Source organism: Salmo salar, chromosome 28 (genome assembly GCF_965601325.2).
Source record: "Salmo salar chromosome 28, fSalSal1, whole genome shotgun sequence".
NCBI lineage: Eukaryota > Metazoa > Chordata > Actinopteri > Salmoniformes > Salmonidae > Salmo > Salmo salar.
Window position 1 is genome coordinate 14,496,227 of NC_138318.1, and position 26,338 is coordinate 14,522,564.

Below are 26,338 nucleotides of genomic sequence, written 5' to 3' on the forward strand. Positions count from 1 at the left end.
AACAGCATGAATATAAACAGCATGCATATAAACAGCATGAATATAAACAGCATGAATATAAACAGCATGCATATAAACAGCATGAATATAAACAGCATGAATATAAACAGCATGCATATAAACAGCATGCATATAAACAGCATGCATATAAACAGCATGAATATAAACAGCATGAATATAAACAGCATGAATATAAACAGCATGCATATAAACAGCATGCATATAAACAGCATGAATATAAACAGCATGCATATAAACAGCATGCATATAAACAGCATGAATATAAACAGCATGAATATAAACAGCATGCATATAAACAGCATGAATGTAAACTGTTTGACATAGATGTAAGGTTGCAAAATGTAGGTAACTTCCCCAAAATTCTCAGGTTTTCCAGAAATCATGGTTATGTCATCCCGGGGAATGTGGGGAAAGTTATCTGAATTTTGCAACCATGGTAGTGATGTAGTACCTGGTAGTGTGGGACGCTGCAGTGCGCGGCCAGGCGTGGCACCAGAGAAGAAGTCCTGTAGATGTCATTGACCAGGCTCTCCACCAGGTCATAGAAGCCATCGGCAGCTCCGTACTCCAGCGAAGGGTTAAACACCATGTCAGGGACCCTCAGGTCCAGCTGGGCCTCAAACAGAGGGGCCACACCACCACGCTGGTCTGAGGGAGGGAAGAAGGGGTGTTTCACTAAAATGTGTGAATCTCGTACAAAGTGCACGTCTTCCATTCAGGAGTGCTCGCCAGACTGTTAGTCAAACCTAGGCTGAGGTGAATACACAAACAAATGTACTGATCATTCAAGCTGAACAGATCATTGCTCACCAGTGTTGTCGAGGAAGAACTTGAGGGAGCATTCAATGCTGTTGAAGAAGCCGTCTATGACCATGTCGTCTATGTACTCCACATAGGATCTCCACTCCTCAGAACCTGGGTCTGCTCTGAACAACTCCAGGTTACTCTGTCACAGAACGAAGACATTCACACTCAAAATCAAAGAGTAACATGTACACAGAACATGCACCTTTTATTTGTATAAAGAAATGAATAATGCACACCATTTAACCCTTTACATTCGTGGGGATTGGCCTATATGGATAGGGTTAAATTGAAATGTTTCTTACATAAGACATATGTAAAACATATGCATAATCATAGTACCAATTGAACGGGAATAGAGTGGAGTTTATGGGAATATCATTAGATTAAAATTGACACAAGACTGAATCCAAACATTACACTTGATTTTCTGTGCATTTTACATTTGCTGTACTTTTCACAGCATTTGTTGATAACAACATCTGAAAATACTCTGGATACATTCAGTAACATGATAAAAAATATTCCTGGAAAATGTGGCGTAGGTGCAACATAAGACAGAACGATGACAAGGGTTTGAATGAGAGGACTGACTGGTGTCTCCAAGTGGACACACACCTCTCCAAAGTGTACACAGTTCCTAAGTCATTTCAATGCATTTCTATGGGTCAGAAAATAGCCTTCAACTATAAGGTGCTTTTTTGATCTCTCCTAGCTGTGCCGATGAGGAACTACAGCAAGCACACTTGTAGTTGTTTTGTTTGGAACGCAACTCCGCATCCCTGTTGTTGTTTACGCAGAAACAAACCATTATATATCACTATCTGGGTCAGGTGGGCATCATTTGAAGGCCTGTTCTATTGCCAATATGACTGGTTAAGTTATAATATACGATCTTACAGTGTTCGGCTTTCACAAGGCAATTCGGAGAAACAGATCGTCATTTTGGTGAGCATAGAAAGGTGCCCTTGAGTGCACACACGTGCGTGTTTCCGCTGTGAATTTTCTTCACAATAGACAAACGTAGGCTCACTCTGTTCAGAACAACCCAGGGTATGACCCCATGTCATCTTGTAACTGTACATCAAACATAATGACCATAAAAGTTGACACTGCATATGACATGTTTTATGATATGGAAATGTGAAGTGCACATTTGGACTCGCGGGTGTTTGGCTTGCTTGTATGACATCAAAGCAGTATTAATTATAATCCACAACGTCTCATCTTTCAACATAAATTGAGTCCTCTTAATTCACAGCATTTCCCTCACTCAGACAACAAAACATTAGCAAAAGTTGCCAAATTCTTAACTTTTGCAATGATGACTAACACATAACTCCTAATATGGTCAATAAAGTTCCCTGCAAAGCCAGAAGTGTTTATGACTTTCATGTTATTTGGCATAGTCACCTTCAGCAGGAAGTGTATCTTCTCTCCGGAAGAGCGTATTTGGGCGTAACACCTCTCCAGCCTGTCAGCCCTGTCGTCCAGGCTGAGCAGGGTGTCTCTCTTGCCCTCCCTTCGGTCATAGAGGGGGCTGGCCAGGGCCCTCATACAGCCCTGGATCTCCTCCACGTGGTCCTTGGTCCTCTGGAGCCTCCTCTCCAGGTCACACACACACTCACGCACCTCCTGAATGTACTCCCAGATACCTGGTCACAAACAGGGGTAGGAAATGGACGTTAAAAGGGCCATTACGGTTTCAAATCTATGTTTAATCTAAGTCATTTCAATGCACTTTAAAGGGACAAAAAAATTGTCCTCAACTATAAGGTGCTTTTTTGATCTCTCCTAGCTGTGCCGATGAGGAAGTACAGCAAGCACACTTGTAGTTGTTTTGTTTGGAACACAACTCTGCATCCCTGCCATTACACAATTATTGTTGTTGTTTACGCAGAAACGGACCATTATATATCACTATCTGGGTCAGGTGGGCATCATTTCAAAGCCTGTTCTATTGCCAACCTGACTAGTTAAGTTATAAAATACGATCTGGTTGGCATGTTCCATAAGAAATTATATATATATATATACACACACACACACACACATACTACACATACTACAAACTTCAAAAGTTTGGGGTCACTTAGAAATGTCCTTGTTTTTGAAAGAAAAGCACATTTTTTGTCCATTAAAATAACATCAACTTGATCAGAAATACAGTGTAGACATTGTTAATGTTGTAAATTAATATTGTAGCTGGAAAAGGCAGATTTTTAATGGAATATCTACATAGGCGTACAGAGGCCCATTATCAGCAACCATCACTCCTGTGTTCCAATGGCACGTTGTGTTAGCTAATCCTAGTTTATCATTTTAAAAGGCTAATTGATCATTAGAAAACCCTTTTGCAATTATGTAAGCACAGCTGAAAACTGTGGTTCTGATTAAAGAAGCAATAAAATTGGCCTTCTTTAGACTAGTTGAGTATCTGGAGCATCAGCATTTCTGGGTTCGATTACAGGCTCAAAATGACCAGAAACAAAGACCTTTCTTCTAAAACTCATCAGTCTATACTTGCTCTGAGAAATGAAGGCTATTCCATGCAAGAAATTGCCAAGAAACTGAAGATCTCGCACAATGCTGTGTACTACTCCCTTCACAGAACAGCGCAAACTGGCTCTAGCCAGAATAGAAAGAGGAGTGGGAGGCACCGGTGCACAACTGAGCAAGAGGACAAGTACATTAGAGTGTCTAGTCTGAGAAACAGACGCCTCACAAGTCCTCAACTGGCAGCTTTATTAAATAGTACCCGCAAAACAACAGTCTCAACGTCAACAGTGAAGAGGCAACTTTGGGATGCTGGCCTTCTAGACAGAGTTCCTCTGTCCAGTGTCTGTGTTCTTTAGCCCATCTTAATCTTTTCTTTTTATTGGCCAGTCTGAGATATGGCTTTTTCTTTGCAACTCTGCCTAGAAGGCCAGCATCCCGGAGTCGCCTCTTCACTGTTGACGTTGAGACTGTAGTCGTAAATGTACATATATATTTTTTTTTTACATTTTAGTCATTCAGCAGAAGCTCTTATCCAGACCGAGTTATAGCAGTGAGTGGATATATTTTTTTCTTCTTTTTTTTGTACTGGTCTCCTGTGGGAATCGTCCAACTTCCCTGCTGTTGCAAGTGCCATGCTCTACCAACTGAGCCACACAGGCTTCTCTACCCTGTCCTTCAGGAAGCTGTGGGTCCTACAGTAGGCACCACCACAACCCTCCCTAACAACACTGTTTTAATCACACTGTATCAATCAATGATTGAAGCACTGTGGCTTAGTCATCTGTTCCAAACACATCTTCTCTCCTGGGGTCTCATGTCATGACATCGTCCCGGGAACTGACCAGGATGGAGGGAACAACAGGAAAAAGGCATGTGAGGAGAATATATGACTCCTGCAGAGTGCCTGGTTACAGTAGAACAGTAGAGTACTGTAGCCAAGCCCAAGAGAAAAGGAAAATGCAAGTTGAAACATCAGGGCACCTTGGCTGTTCCAGTTGATGTCCTCCTCTGCCTCTCTGAGATGCGTGTCGATGTCTCTGAGCTGACCCTGGACCAGTGGGTGCTCCACCTCCAGAACCGTGCTCACCACCTTGTTGTATCTCCTCACAGTGAGCTCCAGGTTGGCTATGTACTGCCACAGCTGACCCCTGCTAGTGTACATCTGCTCTGCAGTGTCCGGGATGGACTCTGTCTGCCTGGCCTTCAGGTACTTCACCTCTCTCAGGACTGAGACCAGCTGGGGGGAGGGAGAGGGGCGAGGTGGGGTTTCAGGGGGAGGAGGTAGGAGGTAGAAGGAAGAGAAAGAGAGAGAGGTAGAGGGGAGAGCAAAAATAACAAGTTCGCTGTAGCAACAATGTAATTTACAGTAATGTTGAATACAATTTTCCCCTAGCAGTACCTGTGGGTTGAAACTGACGGAGTTACGTTTATAGTACCTGTGGGTTGAAATTGACAGAGATGAGGCGGGTAGCTGGGTCTCGGCTGATGAGGGGGAGGTTGAGATTGTATTGGGACTTCTCTCCCACCGTCTCAGTCCATACATCAAACAGCTGACGGGAGTAACTGGGGGAGGTAGTTGGTTAACAAAGCTAGTTAGTTTAACTCAACTCTGGACCTCGAAACCAGTTCCACTGCCCTTTTTTTCATTGTTCCTCATCTAATCAGGGACTGATTTAGACCTGGGACACCGGGTGAAGGCAATGAATTATCAAGTAGAACAGAAAACCAGCAGGCTCTGGACCTCGTAGGGTAAGAGTTGAATACCCCTGGTTTAGAGAATTAGTTGGTTGAGATTTATTGTAGCCCCGGACAAAAACACCCGATTCAACTTGTCAAGGGCTTGATGATTAGTTGGAAAGTAGAATCAGGTGTGCTTGTCCACAATACAAATGTGTACTGTTGGGAGTACTAGAGGACAGGAGTTGGGGAAAACTGGTTTGGAGAGTAAGTTAGTTGATCAATTAACAAAACAAGCAACATATTCCTATTACACCGTTTCTGCTAAACAAGCTACTGCAGATTTCAATAAACTGTAATAACAGACATTTGTTTCTCTAATGAGCCACTGTATTAAAAAAAAAGATTGATTTTCATTATCAAACAGAAACATGCAGCGAAAGCGACTAAACCAAAATGAGGATTGAGAACAACACAGACATATCAAATCAAAATGTATTGGTCGCGTACATGGATTTGCAGATGTTATCACAGGTGCAGCGAAATGCTTGTGTTTTTAGCTCCAACAGTACAGTAATACCTAACAATAAAACAATTGTAAAAATAAACAATACACACATAATCCAGAAAAACAAAGAAATTAAGAAAGCATTGTCAGAGACCGGAATATATATATTTATAAACTGGGTGGTTCAAGCCCTGAATGCTGATTGGCTGACAGCCGTGGTATATCAGACCGTATACCATGGGTAGTACAAAGCATGTCTTTTTACTGCTGGTAACCAGTTTATAATAGCAATAAGTGACCTCGGGGGTTTGTGTTATATTGGTCATATACCACAAACCCCCGAGGTCACTTATTGCTATTATAAACTCCTCCTCCTCGGGCCTTATTGCTTAAACATACAGTACCAGTCAAAAGTTTGGACACACCTACTCATTCAAGGGTTTTTCTTTATTTTTACTATTTTCTACATTGTAGAATAATAGTGAAGAAATCAAAACTATGAAATAACACATATGGAATCATGTAGTAATGAAAAAAGTGTTAAACAAATCAACATATATTTTATATTTGAGATTCTTCAAATTAGCCACCCTTTGCCTTGATGACAGCTTTGCACACTCTTGGCATTCTCTCAACCAACTTCATGAGGTAGTCACCTGGAATGCATTTCAATTAACAGGTGTGCCTTGTTAAAAGTTAATTTGTGGAATTTCTTTCCTTCATAACGTGTTTGAGCCAATCAGTTGTGTTGTGAGAAGGTAGGGGTGGTATACAGAAGATAGCCCTATTTGGTAAAAGACCAAGTCCATATTATGGCAAGAACAGCTCAAATAAACAAAGACAAACGAAAGTCCATCATTACTTTAAGACATGAAGGTCAGTCAATGCGGACAATTTCAAGAACTTTTGAAAGTTTCTTCAAGTGCATTTGCAAAAACCATCAAGCGCTATGATGAAAATGGCTCTCATGAGGACCGCCACAGGAAAGGAAGACCCAGAGTTACCTCTGCTGCAGAGGAAAAGTTCATTGCAGTTAACTGCACCTCAGAAATTGCAGCCCAAATAAATGCTTCACAGAGTTCAAGTAACAGACACATCTCAACATCAACTGTTCAGAGGAGACTGCGTGAAGCAGGCCTTCATGGTCGAATTGCTGCAAAGAAACCACTACTAAAGGACACCAATAAGAAGAAGAGACTTGCTTGGGCCAAGAAACACGAGCAATGGACATTAGACCGGTGGAAATCTGCCCTTTTGTCTGATGAGTCCAAATTTGAGATGTTTGGTTCCAACGGCTGTGTCTTTGTGAGACGCAGAGTAGGTGAACGGATGATCTCTGCATGTGTGTGTCCCACCGTGAAACATGGAGGAGGAGGTGTGATGGTGTGGAGGTGCTTTGACGGTGACACTGTCTGTGATTTATTTAGAATTCAATGCACACTTAACCAGCATGGCTACCACAGCATTGCAGCGATATGCCATCCCATCTGGTTCGCACTTAGCGGGACTATCATTTGTTTTTCAACAGGACAATGAGTAAGGGCTAATTGACCAAGGAGAGTGATGGAGTGCTGCATCAGATGACCTGGCCTCCACAATCACCCGACCTCAACCCAATTGAGATGGTTTGGGATGAGTTGCACTGCAGAGTGAAGCAAAAGCAGTCAACAAGTGCTCCGCATATGTGTGAACTCCTTCAAGACAGTTGGAAAAGCATTCCAGGTGAAGCTGGTTGAGAGAATGCCAAGAGTGTGCAAAGCTGTCATCAAGGCAAAGGGTGGCTACTTTGAAGAATATAAAATATATTTTGATTTGTTTAAAACTTTTTTGGTTACTACATGATCCCATATGTGTTATTTAATAGTGTTGATGTCTTCACTATTATTCTACAATGTAGAAAATAGTAAAAATAAAGAAAAACCCCTGAATGAGTAGGTGTCCAAACGTTTGACTGGTACTGTATATATAGACATATAATGGTGTGTTTTGTATGTAAACAGTATGAAAGTGACCAGTGTTCAATGACTTGACTACACTATAAAGTGGGTAAAACAGTTTGTAAACACTATTAAAGTGACCAGTGTTCTCTATATACATCGGGCAGCAGTCTCTAAGATGCAGGGTAGAGAGAGAACAGTAAATAAGGCTAGAGGTGACTGTTAAACAGTCTGATGGCCTGGAACGAAAAAGCTGTATCTCAGTGTCGGTCCCGGCTTTTATGCACCTGTACTGTCTCCGCCTTGTAGATCATAGCGGGGTGAGCAGGCTCAGGTGGCTGATTTCATTTATTTCATCTCTCACTTACACAGGGAGTCTAGTAAAGGAGGAGGAACATACAGTCGGGGACGACTAAACGGATTCATTCACTACAGAGAACAGACAATATGTCAGGCTCCCGGACGGCTGTACCAATCTGTAAATAGACTGTTTATGGTGAGGGCTTCAGAGCACTGAGGTTCTTATTGGATTCCTGCTGATGGTTCATCTCCCGAGTTAGGCACAGCAGACGCTGAGGCAATCAAACGCCTGGGCTAAAACTATAAATCACAGTGTTTAGTGTTAGCGTAATGGCTGTGTGTGTGTGTGTGTGTGTGTGTGTGTGTGTGTGTGTGTGTGTGTGTGTGTGTGTGTGTGTGTGTGTGTGTGTGTGTGTGCGCGCGCGCGTGTGTGTGTGTGTGTGTGTGTGTGTGTGTGTGTGTGTGTGTGTGTGTGTGTGTGTGTGTGTGTGTGTACGTGTGTGTGCATGCGTGTGTGTGTGTGTGTGTGTGTGTGAATGCCTTTAATAGCTGACTGGAATATGTAAGCAGCGCTGCTGATTACAACAGTATAACAAGGTTCCTAAAGTCTGACTGGAGTGAGCAGGGTGCAGGGGACACATGTTGTTCATCGTGGTATATTAGATTGGGTGCAGGGATTACAATGGAATGGGTGATATTGCACATTTGATGCAACGGAATGCAAGTGGTAATGTGTGTACGTGCGCATATCAAATCAAATTGTATTTGTCACATGCGGCGAATAGAAAAAGTGTTGACTTTACCGTGAAATGCTTACTTACGAGCCCTTTCCCAACAATGCCGTTAAAAAGTAAGGAAATTAACAAATAGATACAACAACAAAAAATACTAACACAATAAAATAACAATAATATGCCCACACACACACACACACAAGCACACACGCACACACGCACACACACACACACACACACACACACACACACACACACACACACACACACACACACACACACACACACACACACACACACACACACACACACACACACATACATACACAGAGAGAACATCATTGAAACACAATAGAATGCTTTGTCTTGCAGGTTCCTATGTCGGACGTGTTGTGTAGGGCCGTTGTACACAGGGTATTAGTATGACGACAGAGCATATGAGATTATGAGAGCTCCGTGAAATAATCCACAGAACCACACCGCCACAATGAAAACATAAATCACGACTGGAGCTCCATGTCTCCATACTACTCCGCTGTGGCCCTGCCTTCCATACACGTAATCCACTACACTGATTTACATTAGAAAGAAATGCTGGATTTCTATAAAGCTTACAGGATTTGCTTTTTAAACGCATTTCAATAGAGTTGTTCAGAAAGTAGTAGCAGATAAGATACCGGGGGGGGGGGGGAGGGTTGAAGAAAAATACTATAAAATACTATAAAAGAAATGAGAAGTTACAGAGATAAAATAGAGTTAAAATACCTATCCAGTAACTGCATCATCTCCTCATACTTCCGTACGGCTCTTTCTCCTGCTGTAGACTCCAGACACCTGAGAGGAAACCACCACACGCAAAGGCTGAACTTCTGCTAAGCTAATACTGGTACAACCACCAGCAGCAGAATCTAACGGGTAAAGTAGCGATGTGGGGTGAGAGAGGAGACTCACGGGTAGGTGATGAATCTGAACATGGAGAAGGGGATCTGGATTCTCTCCTGTAGTTGCTGAGCCCATCTCATACCTCCTGCTACAGCTGGCATGTTCCTATTCACAGGAGTATAACCTGGAGGGATAGAAACACACACATTGTAGAACTAACTAGAGAGGTTAAGGTTCTGGAGAAACAGTATCACGTGGCAGCAGTGATAACAGTAGCAGGTAAACTAGTAAACGGTCAAACGTTCATCGTAGCAAGAGTGTTGATGATTTCTTTACATGTATTACTTTGGTACGAAATGATGATAGAAAATGGTATGAGTTAAAAGCAAGGTATTTTACCCAGTTCATCCTGTGTGTGTGTGTGTTTGTTGAAGAGCAGTTTGCAGCAGTCTAGCTCTCTGTCAAAAAGGCTGATAAGGAGAGGATATCTGTCCAGAGCATCCGCTGCCACGAGGGGGCGCTCTAACAGGCTGCCAAACATATCCAGCACCTGCAGGGAGAACAGTAGGGTATCAGTGTGTGTGTGTGTGGTGTGTGTGTGTGTGTGTGTGTGTGTGTGTGTAGCCTCTCCTCACCTTGAATGCGTGCTCCAGTCCAGAGACATCATCGAAGGCCTGACAGAAGACTGCTCCCAGACGACGGTCTGTATCCTCCACCTTACATCTGAACTCACACACGTCTGCCTCAAACTCCTACATTGAGACACACACACACACACACACACACACACACACACACACACACACACACAGTCAGATAGATAGTTAGACAGCCCTTTCAAGCCCTTTTTGACAGCCCTTGTAGACAGCCCACAAAGAAATTACTTCACCTCAAATGTGTTTGGCCAATATTAACCATATCTGCTGTTACAGTAGATTATTATTAACTTAATCTGGGTCCATACAACTGCCCCTTGTTCCCATATTCCTTCTTCATTACAGTGTAACGCAGGGATCATTAACTAGATTCAGCCACGGGCCGATTTCTTCTTCAGTGGATGGTCAGGGGGCCGGAACATAATGACAAATCATTTGCAAATTGACCACAAGAAGCCCAAACAGATATAATATTTGACTAAAACATAATAATTTCAAACCTTGCTTAGATTTATATAAAATCACATATATCTCTGCGTGGGAATACTTTGAAACAATCAATTGGAACTGATTTTTTTCTGGTATTTTTAGTCTTTTATGTCAAACAATTCACCCCCCAAAAAAATATATATATATATATATGATAGATTTTTTTTTTTGCTCAGAAAACTTCGGGGGCCAAATAAAATCACCCGTGGTCCAAATTCGGTCCGCGGACTGCCAGTTGGGGAACCCTACTGTACCGTATTGTTGACGTCGAGGCAGTCATAGGGCTTCTCCGTGAGGACTTTATATGTGTCCAGGAACTCCTGGTGGAGCCACAGGACCTGCTGGCTTAGAGCTCTGCCTCGGATGCCTCCAAACTCCACCTTCTCCAGCTTTAACAGGTCTACTGCTGTCAGGAGGACATCCTACAGACAGGGACAGAGAGGGACAAACACAGAGGAGACCCTGTTAAACATCAAGCATTTAATGTAGTGTATTGGCTGTGGTTATGGTGTTTATGGTAAACAGAATATACCGTATACCAGGGTATTTTGGTGGCTAGCTTGGATCAATACTTTTCTTTGCTATTTTTGAGGGGTTTGGAAAGAAATAGTGCCCCTTGTGTGCACTGCCGGTAATACCGTATATCCTGGTATGGTACAGGAACTGTATGATGGTATGAAAATCTTAATACCGCCCAACCCTAGTACACAGTATGTTTGGCTTATTAATGTGGGTTTGGACTGAATAGATATGAATCCTGATATCTGTACAATATTGATGTCTGTAGGGTGTAATTTCACTACTTTTGATGTGTTCAATAAGTTCACGTGTTTCAATATTCCATACATTTTTCTAAAGGAAATTAACAAATATATTAAAAAAAGTAAACTCTGTTTTTATTCATTGACACTCACCTCAATGGTTTTTACCCGGTCGATGAAGCGGTCGAGGCCAGAGAAGACCATGAGCGGGTGAAAGTCCCACGGTCGGACTTCCCTGCCCTTCCTCTGGTACTGGCCCAGGCTGGCCCTCTTCTCCTCATAGGTCAGTCTGAAGGTGTTTAGGATGTCCAGTGAGGTCTGGACCTTCCGCAGGCTCTCAAACGCGTCTCCCTTTAGCACCTCCTCTGGGCTCAGATACACCCGCGCCTGAGGTGGAGGACAAATCAGAGTTTGCGATGTCAAATGAAGACCCTATCCATAGATATACATGTACATCTATTCACCTTTCTATACATATACAACAATCGAAACAGCAGTTAGCAGTCAAATCCACAACGTTCATATATCCTCATGAGACTGTATGGGCACAGTCTTGTAAGTCGTGTAAGTAAAGCACACACATCAAAACATGAATGTCATTTAAAAAAAACAAAAAAAACATTGTTTTTCAATGCAACTGGAGAATATGTTGCATTACTGCAAAATGGATGAAAAGTACTTCATAGAGTTATTACTACCACCACTATTACATGATTGACTGTATATTCATGTACCTGTTGTATGAGTAGATTGCATGTCTCCTGTAGCAGGACGATGAGGCGTGCTGGGGTGTTGTAGTAGCGTGAGTTGGACCACACCAGACACACAACGTGCATCAGAGGCCCGATCTGACCCTTGACCTCAGGGAACTCCACATTCTCCAGGTCCTCAAAGAGACGCTGCAGCGGACGAAGGTACGTACAAATGTCCTTAGCTTCCTCTAGGGCTGGGGCACACACACAAACGCACACACAGACAGATACAGAATCAGACACACACACAAGTTCAAGTTCACTACATTCTAATACAATAGGACAATCCGGGGTCCCCAGTCCTTTCAGACACAAAGATAGTAGAAAGCTCGCATGGTGTCTTAGTTTTAGTAGCACCTAATGAACACCTCCGATATAGCATTAACATTAGTTGAACCCACAGTGCGGTTTTACTTTATCGCCAATTTGTTCAAATGGGGCTTTAATTTACCTGCTAGAACATCCTGTAGCATGTCTTTAAAGGCAGGGTAGTAGCTGCTCTCCATGGCATCCAGCAGCTCTGCCATCTTGGTGACCTTGGAGGACTTGAACTGAGAGTGGATGCACTCCAGGTCTGCATATCTACACAGAGAAGTTCATTGGAGTGAAACAAGTAGTACCATAAACATTCGTTTTTATATGCATACATATCGAGAAAAAAAAGTTTGTTTATATATGGGTCACTGTTTAAAAAAAAAAAAATCCTACTGTTTCCTGCCTACTGAGCATAACGCGGGGCTATGGCATATAGTGTAGGCCCACTACAGTACTGACCTGCTCCTCCAGAAGTTGATCTCAGTGTGTGGTGTGGGACTCTTTCCCTCCAGCAGAGGCTCAGACGAGTCCTTCTTCAGGACCCCACGAATCTGGTGGCTCCACTCTATCACCACTGACTCAATGGCATGGATGATGCTCTTGTCCACTACATCTCCCCTGTAGGCGGCGATAACATGGGTTAGATAGGGAGTTTGAGACTGGGGTTAGGGGTTAGGTCTGGGTTAGGGTAGCCTAAGGATCTGGTGACACCAGCTGAATAATAAAGCATGTTGATATCTATCAAGTCTGGGGAAATACAGGTGTATATGTTATAACACACCTATATATTTGAACACTAATGTTATTACGCGTTATAATGCATAACTCTACTGTGTTGTAATGTCCTGTAATAATATGAGACAGCAGATCATTTAGGTTACCTCTTGTCCCTCTCCAGGGCAGCCTGCTCCACTCTCTCTGCCCCAGGTGGTAAAGGCAGCAGAGTCTTGCCTTTCACTTGGCCAGACACCACAAACACATTGGTCTTCAGGGAATGAACATGGCGCTGAATGTCCTGGGATACCACCTGAGGCCATTCAATATGGTTCCTGCCGTTGGACAGCAATGGGACCACAACCTGAAAGGAGTAAGGGGGATAATAAGTATAACATCAACTTTATCACAGTAAAGAGTAATACAAAATAATGTATAATAATAATAGCTATTATTCACTCATTTTCAGTGGTGTAAAGTACTTAACTAAAAATACTTTAAAGTACTACTTAAGTCGTTTTTAAAGGTATCTGTACTTTACTTTACTTTATATGTTGGACTACTTTTACTTTTACTTCACTACATTCCTAAAGAAAATAATGTACTTTTTACTCCATACATTTTCCCTGACACCCAAGAGTACTCGTTACATTTTCAATGCTTAGCAGGACAGGAAAATGGTCCAGTTCACTCACTTATCAAGAGAACATCCCTGGTCATCTCTACTGCCTCTGATCTGGAGGACTCACTAAACACAAATGCTTCGTTTGTAAATTATGTCTGAGTGTTGGAGTGTGCCCCTGGCTATCCGTTAGTAAATAAAAAAAAACAAGGAAATTGTGCTGTACGATTTGATTATAATAAGCAATTTGAAATTATTTATACTTTTACTTTTGATACATAAGTATATTTTTGCAATTACATTTACTTTTCATACTTAAGTATTTTTCTGGGTGACTTTCATTTTTACTTGAGATATGTTCTATGAAGGTATCTTGACCTTTACTCAAGTATGACAGTTGGGTACTTATTCCACCACTGCTCATTTCATTACCTAAAAATAATATGAGATGCCTATGTAAAGTATTGTCGTTGATTTTAGTTCAATTGTTTGTAACATACACACACGCCTGTTATAGGTGAGCTGTCCTGCGCAGTGAGCATTACTTTCATTCTTACCTCCTCCACTAGTGCAGAAAACTGGTCAAGCGGCGCGTAGGACAAGTCTCCATATACCAAATGACTTTTCATTGAGTCAGGGGTTAGAGCTGTTTTGCTTTTTTTGACGAAGTAAACACCCTTGTTCTTAACGCTCGCTGGAAACCCGACAGTGGGCAGCAAGTGGCCTGCTGCATTCAGAGACACGACCAGTGTAATTTGGTCGGGTTTGTCCAAGAACTCCAGAATAACTTGCTTGTTGTCATCGGTGGAAATACATTTTTGCCACCGGTCTTGCTTCAGTTTTAGAGTTTTTAACACGTACTTCTCTATGAATTCGAATCTCCTGTCCTCCGCCGGAGAATCTTCCATGTTTGCCCTGTTCTACTATCCTCCTCGGCTCTTCAGCCCGCTGCCAGTGACCCGGTGGCGTGAGGGGGTTTGTGTATACAGGGATTGTGCCCTGGCCTCCATAGTAACGCTGTGTTTGCATTAATGAACCATCCGTTGCTTGGTGTACAAAAGCTACCTCCTGGCTCTGACCCATGTCATTCTTCCAGATAGGTTAACTAGGTAACTAGTCGCGCTTTCTGTTTGTGTGCCGAGTTCTCAAGACAGAGGGGAATATTCACTTTAGCCTACATGAGAAGCACTGCAACAGGTGATAAACTATGGTAAAACGTTGTGCGCAAAAAGGAAACATGCAGGGTAGCCTAACACCACACCATTTCAAGGAAAATAATTTCAGTCTCCTATCGTAGACCTTGAATTGGGCTATCCCACATTTTTTTGCGTATAATGTTGAGCAAGACGTCAGGGCCATAGACGGACCATTTATCTTATCCCAAATACAGAAACATGCAATAGCCAATACCTGCCACAAAGTGGCACCAGTGGAGTACAAACAGCTACCCTGGTCAACCTCATCCAACCACTCCAGTGACCTCTATTAAGGGCAAGGGCTGGTCCTAACCAATAGCTGACCCTAATAAAGCATGACCTTATTTGGGAACTTTAGTTAGGTTTTACGTTTCTATTTACTTTGACGTGTAAAGCACATCAAGCAATCCTATCTCCTTGTGAAAATAGTATGAACATAACATTTTGAAGCTTTAAAGACTGATAAATCTAAAAGCAAATGGGACATAAAAGCATTGGCCATAAACACTAAATATTGCACTACTACTTCATTCATTATACAGTATCTGAGATGTACTTTCTCTGTTCCTGATTAAAAAGATCAAACCACCAATGAACAGTTTGTGTTTTTCCATCTTTCTGTCACGTACAGTAAATATCAGCAATCCTAACATCATGATGATACATGTCAAATCTGGCAAAAGAAAACAGAAAGTGTTTATTATCATTCAGGGGTCTGATGTGGGGAGGAAATAAAAGCATTATCAGCAGCATAACATACAATATTTGTCTTTGTCCTCTTTTGTCCACTTTCAAAGGGATAAGTGAACTCTGAGTAAACAACATAGACCTCCATAGGAGAGAAAGGGGGAGGGAGAGAGAAAGTGTCTATGTGTGTGTGTCTGCGTAAGTGTGGGCGAGTGTGTTTGAGCGAGTGTGTGTATGTGTTTGTGTGCCGGGAACCCAGTGTATGTGTGTGCCCGGAACCCATCGACCAAGGAGTCTCAGTTCGTCTCCCTCTTTGAAGATTAGCATGACAGACCAAAGGCAACAACCAGACCAGCCCAGGGTCCGGCTTTCCATTCCACAATCAAAGAGGGTCTTCGTCATTGATACAAGAGGGCTGTTGTTAACAGCTAGCCGGGTGGCTATCCGTTCGCATGGTTATGTACATTACCACTGATGCCTCTGTGTCTGAGCCACTGTGGGATTATTCATCTTTACAAAATAAACAAATAAAGATGACAGGCATCCACATAAAGGATTATTTACTTTTATTTTATTAGTCCCAAAGCACATTAAGCATATAATAACCGATTGATAATAACTGTTGATATAAATGGGTACACACTGCCATCTTACAACCCTCAGCTAGCTACAAGCCTCAACTAAAAAGCAGTACAGGAAAAACTAAGAGAAGCTCAAATATAGGGTATGATCATATACCTGAGAATAAACCCATCTCCTAAATCTGTTTACTCTCTGCCCCATCAGACCTGACTTTACCCTGCTACGTTCAGCCGATAATGGCATCATATCAAACATAGTAAAAAGGTATACAAATATATTTATGGCCTCGTTAACATTCTTTGGTTTAGCATCAGATGTTTGGTGGTCCTTCTCTCTATTTCCTTTTCCTTGACTGCTTTCAGATGTGTGTAAGACCTTTGTTTAGGAAGAGAGTACAATTGAAGTTGATGAGAGAGAGGGAGCAACCTTGATCTTTGCACTGTACCGTATGTAACATAGTTTTGTGGTGATATTATGCCATTATATAATTAAGCGATAAGGCTAATGGCTGTTCTTAAGCACGATGCAACACAGAGTGCCTGGATACAGGCCTTATCCGTGGTATATTGGCCATATACCACAAACCCCTTGGGCCTTATGGCTTAATTATATAAAGGCATAATATAGTCGGGTTACCAAAGTAATTAGAGTAGTAAAAATTCATGTTTTGTCATACACGTGGTATACGGTCTGACATACCACGGCTGTCAGCCAAACAGCATTCAGGGCTCGTATCACCCAGTTTATAATATACAGTAACGTAACGTACAAGTAAAGAGTAAAGAGTGATATGAGTGACTCCAGATTTTAAAACAATTCTACAATTTCCATTTCTTTTGCGAATAAATTAACATCCAAACACAATAATATTACTTATATTTCAAATTTCTTAGATGTACCAATGTACTGACACATTGATTTATTGTGGATATCACACCAACGGTTGGGATTACCATGAATCCTCCCACTAACTAGACCAGTGAGATGGAGGAGTCCCAGCAGAAGAGGGAGAGAGCTCAGACTCATCCCCATGGCTTTATTACACAGACTCCCCTTACAGCAGTTGAGGTTAGTCTGGTTGGGCATCTCAGACCAGAGGCATGAGTCACTGGAGGCACATCCTCCATAGATGGTGTCTTTTCCCCCATCAGGAGTGGGCTCTGGCAACATGCAAAACAAAAAAAGACTCTAAAACATGTCTTGTTGTCAATGTCTCTTTGGAAATCTAGAAATAAAGTATTCAAATAATTCAAACGTGTCATGTCTCATGGGGTTTCATGCCAGAGAAAATGAACTCACGTTTATATTTGAAGCAGTGGTCTTCAATTCCAACGCATTGCAAAACTTCATAAGTACCATTCACCCAGGTGTGACATTGTAGTTGATTGGGCTTGTCACTGAGGGCTGCCCAGAGCACAGATTAACAACCATGTCATTAAATAACAACCTACGCAAACGAATAAATATCAAGCGTTGCCTTTCTCAAACTAGACCATCATTGGAGAGCTGAGAGCTTGTAAATTTGACTAGATGGGTGTTCTTACCAGGGAGGGTGTCTATGTTGCAGCCTGTCGTGTTGCAGCAAAACGAGGATTGGGAGGCGTGTAAGTATCCGTTGTTCAGTGACAGTTCTGTTACTTTATCCATGAAATAACAGGTTTCGGCTACATATGTACAACCCTTAGATACTCTGATGGAATCTGATGGAGAGAGAAGAGGTTAAAAATCATTCCCAATGCAAACTGTAACAACGGTGCAATTGTACATTTGAAATATAAAATACAAATATATTGGGGAAAAAATACTTCAATGTGTAATGAGTCTGGAATTTATTACAACCCATAATTACAAGAACAGACTCAACTCCATACTTACCTGAAGGATATTCTATTCTTGTTAAGGTGGAACATACTGCTCTCACACAATTCTTTAATACTGTTGTCCGACAGTTTTCATCCTCAGGCTCACAGGTGTAGCAACTGAGCATGTCAGCTAGAAACCAAAACATCCAAGATTATGAAAAAAATAAACATATATGTCAATTGTGGTCGATTCGTTTAACAGATAATTAACTAAACTCATCAATTGTGATCGTCATCATGTTATTATACGTCAAATTGAACATAACTGCTGTATGTCGAAATAAGGTGTACAAATGGACATGTTGGGTCTACTGACAAATATGTAAGAACCAATCTACATGGATTCAGTAAGTTACCTGTGTAGAACAGTGTGAAGGTGCAGGAGATGGCCAGGATGAGCTTCATCGTGGACAGATAGACCGCTATGAGGTACAAATGAACGGAGCTCCTTACAAATACAGCTGTCTTTCAGGAGTCTTTCAACTGTTTCACATCATTTACTGATAGTTCAGCCTATTCACACCGTTTCTTATCCACATAAGTTAATCATTCATTTCCCAAATTCCCCCAAATGTATCAGGTACAGTATTGTTATAATGTGACATTTATCTCCATATTTCCAAGGGCTGTAGAGTGGTTGGTTTATCATAGAGGACACAAAGGTCTGCCAAACAAAATATACAACATTTGCTCAACACATTTGCTGCTGACACGGCGTCCTTTTTGTGTGAATGTCACCTTTGCATTCCTTTATGTGCTCACAGTAAGGTCAAGCTGGAACAAATCATGCTCACAGTAAGGTCAAACTGGAACAAATCATGCTCACAGTAAGGTCAAGCTGGAACAAATCATGCTCACAGTAAGGTCAAGCTGGAACAAATCATGCTCACAGTAAGGTCAAGCTGGAACAAATCATGCTCACAGTAAGGTCAAGCTGGAACAAATCATGCTCACAGTAAGGTCAAGCTGGAACAAATCATGTTTTTTTTAACATTCATATAGACTCTATTTTCATAATGGTCAATTACTTGATCTACACTAAGTGTACTAAGTCTACAAAACATTAGGAACACCTTCCTAATATTGAGTTGCACCTCTTTTTTCCCTCAGAAAAACCTAAATTCATCGGATATGGACTCTACAAGGTGTTGAAAGCATTTCACAGGGATGGTGGCCCATGTTGACTCCAATTCTTCCCACAGTTGTGTCAAGTTGGCTGGATGTCCTTTGGGTGGTGGACCATTCTTGATAAACACGGAAAACTGTTGAACGTGACTACTACCATACCCCATTCAAGGGCACTTCAATATTTTGTCTTGCCCATTCACCCTCTGAAAGACACACATACACAATCAATGTCTCAATTTTCTCAAGGCTTAAAAATCTTTAACCTGTCTCCTCCTCTTCATCAAATGGACATCAGTAAAGGAGCATAGCTTTCACTGGATTCACCTGGTCAGTCTATGTATGTCATGGAAAGAGCAAGTGTTTCTAATGTTTTGTAGACTCAGTGTACAGTATGTCCAGGATTCTTCTCCAGACCAGACAGACACACCTGTTGAGTCAAGCACTCTCAGGACACACTCCCTCATTCAGGTATGAATGAAACACAGGGTTTTTTAATAGTTTATTTATTATTAGGACCTCTCTTAGCCCACCAATGGCTAGTCTTCCGAGAGTACTTTAAAAAGTAAAAATCATACAGAAAATGTAAAACAAACATAAACACAAATTAGGAAACCCACATTGTTATTAACCGTGCATAGCGTGGATTACCCCATCACTATGGTCCCAATTCCGACCTGAGTTTTAAGCGCGTAAATGGAACGCTATTCCCTTTTTTATGCACTTTTCTCTCTATAGAGTACATATTCTGACCTTAAACCTAAGCATGAGAATAGCGTGCTATTCACCCTCTATTCATTTGGGGTGGAGATCAGATAAATGAAGGTGTGGCAGAGGTGTGTCTACAGATACATTGTATCCTGACCTTGACTTAATTCTCTAACAATTCCACCACCTTTACGCACAAGGAAACCATGAATAAGGTCTAGCGAACCTACCGGTTCCAAGTGAGAAAAAACATCTACTTAATTTTTTTCTGAAAGAAGTAATACCGTTCTCTATGCACAGTGATTTGCAACTTGATTAGAGCTATTGATAAGAGCTAGTTAAATGAGTAATCAGTTTGGATAAGGGAATTGTAAATATAAATGACACGTGTTTTAGATGCATGTCAAACCTCACATTTATTCAGTTTCCTTTCGTTTGAAATTTTGTCTCTAAAATCCTTTGTTGTTGTTGTAATAAAATCTTTACAGTCGGTTTTCTTCATCACATTTTAAATAACATGTGGAAAATGCACTTTATGACACTGCCATGAAGCACTATGACCATCCTGTGCCACTTTACTTGGACTAAGAAAATGCACTTTATGACACTGCCATGAAGCACTATGACCATCCTGTGCCACTTTACTTGGACTAAGAAAATGCACTTTATGACACTGTCAAGGAGCACTATGACCATCATAATCATATAAACCAGATAGGCCTATCACGTACACGCCCTTATGTCAGTCATCAGTCAAAAAGAGGGTGTCTTGTCCTGCTCCTGATATCTGCTCCTGCATTCATCCCAGTCATCAGCAACAGAGCATTGGGGTAGGTGCATGTCTGACATCAATGTGTACGCAATTACAATGAAAATTTAATATGATACATTTAAGAAAATGTTATAAAACATAAACATACTGTTGACACGTAGGCTATGGTGTAATGGAATGTTTTGCCTTGTGTGGTAGGTTTTATGGGTTTTGACACTCTTATGTAGGTGTCATAACCAGCCATAAAATAATGCAATTTGTCACAACAAGTCTAAATATATGTGTCATGACAGTGTTATAATCATATTATGACAAGTTATTACACGTAATGTCAGCTGGTATGACATTAGGTTATGACCGTGTCATAACGTGTTATGACACTGGGTGTCAAGTAAAGTGTTACCAAAAAGACATGTAGGCTAATTAAATCGCTATGGAGCTGAGTGCAGACCAAGCCATAACAGTTTGAACCCGACACATGGCACAGTACTTGGCTGTGTTATCACACAGTTCCATGGTTAGTGCAGGCGATAGACGAGGCCTACTATTTTACACTATTCTCCCTACTATCATTGTATATACACTAATCTTCCAACATGACCATGGGTTAAAGATTTGAAAGTGGCAATTTTCAAAATTAATCAGACCACTGTATTTTTGATTCATCAACATACCCTGAGTGTACAAAACATTAGGAACACCTTCCTAATATTGAGTTGCAGCCCCTTTGCCCTCAGAACAGCCTCAATTTGTCAGGGCATGGATTATACAAGGTGTCGTAAGCGTTCCACAGGGACGCTGGCCCATGTTGACTCCAATGCTTCCCACAGTTGTGTCAAGTTGTCTGGATGTCCTTTGAGTCGTGGACCATTCTTGGGCTCCCCAGTGGTGCAGCAGTCTAAGGCACTGCATCTCAATGCTAAAGGCATCACTACAGACTGTGGTTCGATTCCAGGCTGTATCACAACCGGCCGTGATTGGGAATCCCATAGTGTGGCGCACAATTGGCCCAGCGTCGTCCGGGTTAGGGTTTGGCCGGGGTAGGCCGTGAATAACAATTTGTTCGTGACTGACTTGCCTAGTTAAATAAAGGTTAAATAAAATAAAAATACATACTGTTGAGCTGAAAAACCCAGCAGCGTTGCAGTTCTAGACACACTCAAACCAGTGCGCCTGGCACCTACTACCATACCCCATTCAAATGCACTTAAATCTTTTGTCTTGCCCATTTACCCTCTGAATGGTACACATACACAATCAATGTCTCAAGGCTTAAAAATCCTTCTTTACCCTCTCTCCTTCCCTTCATCTACACTGATTTAAGTGGATTGATTTAACAGGTGACATCAATAAGGGATCATAGCTTTCCCCTGGATTCACCTGGTCAGTCTCATGGAAAGAGCAGGTATTCCTAATATTTTGTACTCTGTCTTTTGTGCATGAAGGCTCTCCAAACCTGTTTCTTTATGATTCATACTTTCCTAACCCTAAAATGTGCCTAAATAATCTACAAGATCAGAGTATTTTTACATTTACCAGTTGGTGTTGAAATGGTGACGAATATGCATATATTTAGTTGGCTTTCCCTCATTGATTCCTATTTTCTGAACCCATTCTCTCAATGTATTCTAGTCTGTCCACAAAATTCTACTTAAAGGTACACCGTAAAGACGCACTGTGCAGAAATCACTGCCATTTGCAAGAATTCTAATAGTTCTCGTAATTTCAGTTAATGTGACATAACAAGCAGTCATTGTGTAGATAATCATTGTACCATCTAAACCGCTGTGAAATATATTTCCCATAACCAAAAATATTGCATATTCAGCTGTTTGGAAGTGGTGTACAAAACCAAAAATAAACTATGCAAAAATGGAACTTCAGAACGGGAAGCATAGAAATAGTACACAGAACAGATCTACCGCGTCTTAGACTTGCTTTCAATGGAAATTAAAGATTACAACTCACGTGTCTATGTGAATTTGGTCAAGTCACCCAAAAAGTTGCATATTGTAGCTTTAAAGGGAATGCTGAAGATAAATGTACTGAAAGCCCTACTGAATGAAAACTCCATGAGAAAATATATTGGCCGGCAAGTGGGAGGGTTTTCAGCAGCTGAATTACATTTGTTTATTCAGTGCGCGCAAGGAAACCATACCTGTAAGGCCCGTTATGCACCTTCTGAAATCCCAACTACTGAGAAGTGCGTAGGAAAGGCGTGATCGGGCCCTATGAGAGAGGAATGGTGGAACCTTGAGCTTTGTACTATACATTATGTAACATACACTGCAGTGGTATAGCGATAATATGCATTTCTAGAATACAGTGATGTGAAAATCATATCCCACTACATAGTAGAGTGCCAAATTAAAGATACTAAAACTGTCTTACATATTACTATTTATTTTAAAAGCATTATACAAATCATTATCCTTCCTAATTCCTACAAACAAATTAACCTCCATTTCCTGATCTTGTGGACACAACACTCACTCTTAATGGTTGGGATTACCATGAATCTTCCCACTAACTAGACCAGTGAGATGATGAGGAGTCCCAGCAGAAGAGGAAGAGAGCTCAGACTCATCCCCATGGCTTTGTTACAGAGACTCCCTTTACAACAGTTGAAGTTAGGCATAGAGGGGGATGTCTCGGGCCAGTGGCATACATCAGCGGAGGCACAGCCCAGGTGTCGTCCATCATTACTTCCATCACCAGCGGGCACTGGCAACATGAAAAACAAAAAAAAGTCATTAAGGCAGATGTTAAATACTTTCCGAGGGATTTCATGCCACTGAAAATGAACTACCTGTATATTTGAAGCAGTGGTCTTCAACTCCAACACATTGTACAATTGTGTTGCAGACTTTATCCTCTTTACTCTTGCAGGTGTAACATTGTAGTTTATTGGGCTTGTCACTGAGCACTGTACCACAGGTGAAAAACAACAACGTCAGTATCCTGTAAAGCCAGTCCTTAATTAAACCTACATATTTTAAACGAAATATCAAGACCTTGATTGATCAATTATTTGATTACAATCGGTTGGAGCGTTTGGCTGTGCTTGTGTTGTCTCAGTTGTGTAGCCTCTGTGTTAAGCAAAGAAACATTCCCTTAACACATGCTTCAGATGTCACTGTTCTGTCCTTTTGTCACGCCCTGACCATAGAGAGCCCTTGGTTCTCTATGGTGTAGTAGGTCGGGGCGTGACTGGGGGGGGGGGGGGGGGGGGATGGGGGGGGGTGGGTGTTCTAGTTCATTATTTCTATGTTGGTGTTTTGTATGGTTCCCAATTAGAGGCAGCTGGTAATCATTGCCACTAATTGCGGATCATATTTAGGTAGCCATTTCTCCCACTTGTGTTTGTGGGATATTGTTTGGTTGTGTGCTTGTTGCGCCGCGTAGTCACATTTTGTTGCTTGTTATTTGTTGAAGAAGTTTCACTTTAATATGTGGAACTCAAACACACGCTGCGCCTTGGTCCGTTTCTTACAACAACCGTGGCACCTTTATTAAGATAAGATCACTTTATTGGGCAAATCAAGTGGTCCAACCTACTTCCACTTATAAACGAACCCCTCCGAAAGACATACTGTAAATACATGTTTTGGAGCGGTGCGGGGGGCTGCCACAGTGGTGGAGCTAGGATTTGATACCAGCAACCCTCCGGTTGCCAGCCCACTTCCCGCCAACACTCCTAGGTTACCTGCCGTCCTATATCAGTAGTAGTCTCCACTTATCAGGCACTGACAATACATAGGGGAAACATTTTCCTAATTCAAAACAGCCATAAACCACATTGTAATCTTGTTTAAAACTTTTCTTCAGCAATGTGTGTTATAAGGAGGTGAGTTTAGTGAACTAAGCGATTCATAAAGAGTTGCCTCTTATAACGCACATTGTTGAAGAAAAGTATAAAATTAAATAAGCTGCCAGATTATTATGAGGTTTATGGTAAGTTTTTCACTATGCACAATGTTAAACTAACATGTTGCCCATACTGTTTCTATGAAATACTGACACGTCAATGCGATTGAGAGCTTGTGAATTTAAGAAATTAGAAACTTTATGATGCATGATCTTACCAGGGAGAGTATTCTCGTTACAGCCGTCCGTGCTGCAGCAGTACCCGGTATTGGAGGTGTGTGAATATCCACCACTGATTGATATTTTTGTTGTTGCATCCATGAACACACAGGTTTCCTCTCTCGTTGTGCATTCCTTAGAGACTCTGGTGACTGATGGAGTAAAAATGACTTGAGTGACTTTAAAGTGAAAGGGCTCTGAGTTTCTGACCAGGACCATATTTACAGTGTAATCAGCCTGGAATTTATTGCAACCATTCATTACAAGGACAGACTCAACACCAAACCAGACTTACCTAAATTACCAAATACTGTTGTCATAGTGGAACACACTTCTCCTCCAGAACACATCTCTAAAGTTGTTTTACTGCACTCATCAGACTCACAAGTGTAGCACTGTAGTGTGTCTGCTAATAAAGTTTACACCAGATAACAGGAATAAAGTTAAAAAACATTAAATATTGATCAAACACACTAACTAATAATTTACAGAGACTTGTATACCAACTACTATTGTATGTGGAAATAAGGTGAACATATTGACATTTTGGTGCCAATAACAAATTGAAAACACAATTTAAAAGGTTACCTGTGTAGAACAGTGTGAAGGTGAAGGAGATTTTCAGGATTAGCTTCATCTTGGATAGCTATGAAGTAAAAATAACTGGATGGAAGTGGTTCTGTTCAAGAACTCAAATGTGAGTAGAAGTGAGTGACAAACACGCAGAGTACTGTATGAAATCCAAACAAAAAAGTACTCACTTTCTACCGTCTATCTTAGTCCTTAGACCCTACATCCATGTTAATAAAATATTTTTCACCTTATTTGGACAAAAGGCTATTGATCAGTCGAACTACTACAAATCATTATAATACTATAGGCTTACCCTTGAGAAACTATTCTCACTGATGTAAACGCCAGGCCCCTTGAGATGAATTTCCACTTATTGTTAAACAAGCAATAGAAAGGAAATGTGATTTCCTTGGGCATGAAATCTTGTAGCTAGATCTCTGCACCCTCCTCCTAACAGTTTCTAAACAACACTCAAAGGTCATACACAGTAAAGGTTACAAAGTCAAAATACATGTATCAGAAAATAAAGAACATGCAGTACATTTCCTACATCTTCCTATGCAAGGCACTCCCATTCCTGAGTTAAGCAAAACACATGTAGGCCTATCAAATAAATAAGCCAGTGTAGAACTATTTGATGAAATTCTACAATCTTTTCAATTAATCTCATATCAGATAGTTGGCAAGTATTATGACTTTGTCACAGCTGTTCAAAGGAGCGGACCAAATGCAGCGTATTCGTAGTTCCACATATTGATTAAATGTGAAACTGAATGCAATACATAAATAACTTGAAAACACAAAAACAAACCGTGACGCAGAGAGGAAAACACACTACTCAAAAGATAACCCACAAACAATGAGAAAAACCCCTACTTAAATATGATCTCTAATCAGAGGCAATGAGGATCAGCTGCCTCCAATTAGAGATCACCCCAAACAATCCCAACATAGAAATAGACAAACTAGAACAGAAATAGAAAACATAGAACCCAAGACACGCCCTGCCCTACTCTACTATAGAAAATGACATCTTACTAGGGTCAGGACGTGACAGTACCCCCAAAGGTGCAGAC

General features: G+C 41.3%; 2 protein-coding genes and 1 non-coding gene across 3 annotated transcripts in view; all 3 read right to left on the reverse strand.

The window, feature by feature from the left end:
• The window catches only part of dnah9 (dynein, axonemal, heavy chain 9), a 124,287-nt gene extending 109,372 nt beyond the window's left edge, over positions 1-14,915 (reverse strand). Inside the window, exons 1-16 of the mRNA XM_014179529.3 lie at positions 14,229-14,915; positions 13,217-13,413; positions 12,795-12,953; positions 12,472-12,602; positions 12,003-12,214; positions 11,422-11,655; positions 10,762-10,929; positions 9,998-10,114; positions 9,762-9,912; positions 9,432-9,546; positions 9,246-9,314; positions 4,761-4,887; positions 4,306-4,561; positions 2,239-2,480; positions 832-967; positions 473-669 (exon numbers count right to left, since the gene is read on the reverse strand). Coding sequence (XP_014035004.3) covers positions 473-669; positions 832-967; positions 2,239-2,480; positions 4,306-4,561; positions 4,761-4,887; positions 9,246-9,314; positions 9,432-9,546; positions 9,762-9,912; positions 9,998-10,114; positions 10,762-10,929; positions 11,422-11,655; positions 12,003-12,214; positions 12,472-12,602; positions 12,795-12,953; positions 13,217-13,413; positions 14,229-14,579 — 2,862 coding nt within the window. The 5' untranslated portion in view covers positions 14,580-14,915. The remainder of the gene's footprint in view (positions 1-472; positions 670-831; positions 968-2,238; positions 2,481-4,305; positions 4,562-4,760; positions 4,888-9,245; positions 9,315-9,431; positions 9,547-9,761; positions 9,913-9,997; positions 10,115-10,761; positions 10,930-11,421; positions 11,656-12,002; positions 12,215-12,471; positions 12,603-12,794; positions 12,954-13,216; positions 13,414-14,228) is intronic.
• Positions 14,916-16,103: 1,188 nt separating this feature from the next.
• Positions 16,104-18,487, reverse strand: LOC106589487 (uncharacterized). Its single transcript, XM_014179536.3, has 5 exons — positions 18,355-18,487; positions 18,012-18,128; positions 17,681-17,836; positions 17,436-17,540; positions 16,104-17,296 (listed from the first exon to the last, which is right to left on the reverse strand). Exons 1-5 carry the CDS (start codon positions 18,401-18,403, stop codon positions 17,010-17,012), a joined length of 714 nt encoding a protein of 237 aa, XP_014035011.2. The 5' UTR covers positions 18,404-18,487; the 3' UTR covers positions 16,104-17,009.
• On the reverse strand, positions 16,104-25,872 carry LOC106589486 (uncharacterized). Its single transcript, XR_014383033.1, has 6 exons — positions 25,278-25,872; positions 24,985-25,098; positions 24,689-24,841; positions 23,413-23,529; positions 23,116-23,327; positions 16,104-16,511 (listed from the first exon to the last, which is right to left on the reverse strand). It is a non-coding gene; the product is annotated as an uncharacterized LOC106589486 (transcript).
• Between the last annotated feature and the right edge of the window lie 466 nt (positions 25,873-26,338).